Source organism: Delphinus delphis, chromosome 10 (genome assembly GCF_949987515.2).
Source record: "Delphinus delphis chromosome 10, mDelDel1.2, whole genome shotgun sequence".
Classification (NCBI taxonomy): domain Eukaryota; kingdom Metazoa; phylum Chordata; class Mammalia; order Artiodactyla; family Delphinidae; genus Delphinus; species Delphinus delphis.
The window spans coordinates 62800192-62804486 of NC_082692.2; the positions used below are offsets into that span (position 1 = coordinate 62800192).

Consider the following 4295-nt stretch of genomic DNA (forward strand, 5'->3'; position numbering starts at 1 on the left):
CAAATGTTAATGTTCACAAATCTGAATTCCTGTTTGGGACCAAGCCCTTCTTGGTCATCCTTTGTCCCAGTCTTCTGGAATGTCCCGTTTCATTTATTCATCTCCTTTCTACCAAAGGGAAGTTCACAGAGAAAACTCAAGCCCCAGAGGTGATTTGGTCTGGAGTACCTGGAGCTCCCTCAACCCCACGTGGCTACCATTCCATCTGCGTCAGGCATCATAATCTGGCCAGGACACCCAAGCTGCCTCCTCCCCAGCCGGCATGCCAGGCAGGTCACTCTTGTTGGGTCCTGGGTCAGCCTCCAGGGGCCTGAGTCAGAACCCAGCAGAGAGTTCATGCTCCCCGGTGGAGGGGGACGTGGAGCTGACCCTCTCTAGCCTCTTCGTGGAGAGGAAGGGGAGCCATTTAGCCAGGCGAACGGCGAACAGCTGATGGAACAACTGCCGTAGATACTTGCGGAACCTTTCACTGACAAAGACGTAGATCACGGGGTTGATGCAACAGTGGGTGTAGGCGATCACTTCCGTCACTTGTATGGCCAGGTCCAGCTGTTTGCTCTGCTCACACTCATGGGTGAACAGGGAGTCTTGGAAAGCAGAAACAAACACAGTCAGATTGTACGGGGTCCAAAAGAGAAAAAAGATGATCATGATGACAAAAATCAGACGCACAGCTTTGGACTTCTTCTCATTTGGTCGTCTGAGCAGAATCTTTATAATCCCTGTGTAGCAGACGACCATGACCAACAGAGGCAACACCAGCCCCACGATGTTCAGTTTCAGAGCCTGGAACTGCTTCCACGTGCGTTCGCTTTCACGAGGAAAATAAAGACTGCAGGTGTAGTGAGTGGACGTCTCCTGGGTCTTGGAAAAGTACAAGCCCGGGACAGAAGCCAAGACGGCCAGGACCCAGATGACAATGCTGGTGATGATACCAAAGGTGACGGTCCGAGCCCGCAGGGCAAACACAGCATGGACAATGGCCAGGTACCTGTCGATGGTCAGCAGGATGATGAAGAAGATCCCGCTGTACAAGCCCATGAAATAAAGCCCAGAGAGCAACTTACACATGTGATTACCAAAAACCCAGTCATCCTTCAGCTTGTAGTCAATCCAGAAGGGCAGCGTGAAGAGGAAGATCAGGTCAGACATGGCCAGGTTGAGGAGGTAGATGCTCGTCATGCTTTTGAGCCTCTTGTGTTGCATGAGGACCAGGACCACTAGGATGTTGCCTATCAGGCCAAAGACAAATACCACCGAGTACACGGGGGGCAGCAGCTGGGCCCCAAAGGCCCTCTCCTGTACCTTCTGGCACGGGGTTGCGTCTCCATAGTCGGCTCCTGTGGTCATGTCATAGTTCTTTGGGGTGGTGGAAGTTTCCATCCTGGCTTCTCCCACAGGTCAAGGGAAATGGTTTCCGTGTTTACTTTGCTATTACAGGCAGTGGGTTCTGGGTAACAAGAACAAGGCAGTGATTATATGTCTTTAACCACTTGACAACGGTTTACCGAGTGCCTACTGTGTACCATGCCCTGCTGAGCAAGGGAGACCCAGGTCCTCTCTGCCCTCATGCAACTGGTCGTCTAACACATTAATAAACAAGGCGTATACACATCACTCATTGCTTTGGCAATGAGCGTTGTGAAGGAAAAGTCCGGTGGATGGAGAGCGCAGACAAAGGGAGGCCTCACCACAGTATTCATGACCAGTGCTTCCCCAGTGCTTCCGATGAACTGGGCCCTGGACTTAGTGTTAAACAACCTTTGAGGGGGTACCATTATCACTCCCCATTTTAGAGGTGATGACACACAAACTGGGAGTAGTTAGGACACAAAGGTAGTGAGAACAAGAGCTGGAGCTCAAACACAGGTGTGTACCTCTCAGGCCCATTCCTGAAACCACCTGGCTCTCCTGCCCCCAATCACAAGCATTGACTCTGTACCATGGTGTCCCCAGAGGGATGCTGGGAAGGAAAATAGTCAAGACTGAAAGTCAAAAACTTACAAACGGATCTTTATGGCTTTTGGGGCTAAAAAGATTCTCAGTCAGGGGTGACACAGTGCCCTGGGGACACATGAAAATGTGTTTTTGTTTTTTTTTTGGTCGTCACAAAGACTGGGGGACACTACTGTCATTTGGAAGGCAGGTCCTGTAATGTAAAAATTACCCTACACCAAACACCAATAGTGCAGCCATAGTGAAATCCTAGAAGGTCAACCCATCCCTCAGCAGATGAGGACACTGAGGACACCAGAGTGGGCCCAGCCTGGCCCACGTCACACGGTCTTCTGAGGTTACCCAGGTAACACTGTAACCTCCTGTGATAGCCGTGAGGAGGATTCAAGGAAAGCACAGGCTAGGCAGAATGGGGTCACATGGTATGGAGAAGACAGGGCTTTGGGGGAAGAAAGGCTCAGAACAGCCTCAAGCCAGGAAGTGTCACACAGTGACCAGACAGAGGCTGGAATTCTCCTAAAATAAGTTTTTGGATATTTTTAACCAGGGTTGCCTCAAAACAAACAAACAAAAAACCCACTAGATAGCATGCCTTTGTAGAACTTCCCCAGACCGTATTTTTAGCACTCCTTTCCAATCACTTACTGAAGACGCCTCCACAAAGGGAGCACAGGCTTTGGTGTAACCTACAGGCTCTGTGACCTCGGATAACTTAACCTACCTCTCTGAGCCTCCGTTCCTCATCTGTAACGTGGGAAAGTAAGCCTTACCGTGCAGGGCTACTCTAAGGCAAAGTCTGAGCCATCCCCTGGCAATTATCGTGCCCTCAGTAAATATTAGGGGACCTCCTTCCCTGCAGGGGTCCCGTTCTGAGGCCCAGCACCATCAGGAATGTCCCAGGCTTCAATCCTATTCTGGCCAATGTACCCCACTCCCTAGCAGGTCTCTCTAGTTAATCTGGAAGATGAATCCTGCTTGACAGTGATGGACACTGACAGTCCCTTCCATCTGTGCTACACTTTGAAATTTCCAAAATGTGGCCATCAATCTAAATTGATTTGACCTAAACACCAATCAGTAAAGTGAGTGGAACCTACATCATAATTCCCATCTTGAAGCTGGAGTCTCCAGTGCTCTTCCTTCTACAGTGCTTAATGAATGTTTCCTGCTCACAAAATTCACATTTCTGCGGTGGCATTCGGAGATTAAGGCACATGGGGCTGGGGGGTGGGGGGTGGGTTGCTGGGCACCCTGGCTGGGGGACTGTCATTTCCCATCAAATCCATCCCTATGGCTCACTCCACCATCTCCGAACTTGCATATCCCGGTCAAGCCTCTTTCTGGAGAAGCCTAAGCTGCCAGTCACTAAACAAGCTGTATTGGCAATTTCTGATTTTTGCTGCCACTGCCAGTGCTGACAGCTCCGCTTGGCAGTCAGCACTTGTGGGTGAGCGGCCAGGTTTACCGTGTTAGCAGCAGGCAGCACGGTGAGCAAGGGGTGCAAGGCTGAGCCCGTGAGCCCAGTTTCTGGGGAATTTTGGCAAAGGTGAAGGCAAACTGAGTCAGCACTGTCAGGTGCCATTTGAACAGAGAGTCACCTTCATACCACTCCCCACCTCCAACTCCATTCACTATTTCCCCAACTTGTCAGGCAGCAGGCAACAGCTCCAGAGTATGCTGCTCCTAAAGGGAGATGGGCTGCGGTGAGGCCTTGGAGGAGAGACCAAAGGAGCACGTTGCCATGCCAGGTGCCAGCCCTGCTGCAGTCTGCTACAAAAGTCTGCCCCAGGTCACTGCACTAGTGCTCAGCGGCAGCCCTGGAGCCTGGAACTTTCCAGTGCCAGCATCCTTTAACCTCGGAGTTGGGGAAGTCTCTGAACAGACAAAGGGCAGTCTGTGATGGTAGAAGATACCCTGGCCTCGTGGCGTGCAGGAGGTGCCTTACACTAATCCATAAGAGCCAGCAGTGTGTATTCAGCATGTTGGTAGCTTGGAGTCAACCAGAATAGGAATATTTACACGTGGAAATCAGGAAACACTAGATATCAGGGCACTTTTTCAGGAGAGGCAGCTATTAAACGTTTACCAGCACATCAATGCCCTGCAGTCTGAGTAGCCTAGAGTTGTCCTGTGAGCCAGCTAAAGGGTCAGTGAGCGGCACACAGCCTGGGGGCAGGCGATGCAAACTTCTGGGAATTTCTAATTCTGAAAGTCCGGGACCCTCCAGATTTAAAGGAGGAAAGGTTGAAGTAAATACCTCCAAGTAGCCCCCATGTCCCTGTATTTTCAGAACCAAATTCTGACCTGCCTCTTTGTTAGAACAGAATGGATGCCTCCCA

The 4295-nt window shown here is 50.8% G+C and overlaps 1 protein-coding gene across 1 annotated transcript; it reads right to left on the reverse strand.

Moving 5' to 3' along the window:
• Positions 1 to 315: 315 nt before the first annotated feature.
• CCR1 (C-C motif chemokine receptor 1) lies at positions 316 to 1383 on the reverse strand. Its single transcript, XM_060021409.1, has one exon. It carries the CDS (start codon positions 1381 to 1383, stop codon positions 316 to 318), a length of 1068 nt encoding a protein of 355 aa, XP_059877392.1.
• Positions 1384 to 4295: the final 2912 nt, after the last annotated feature.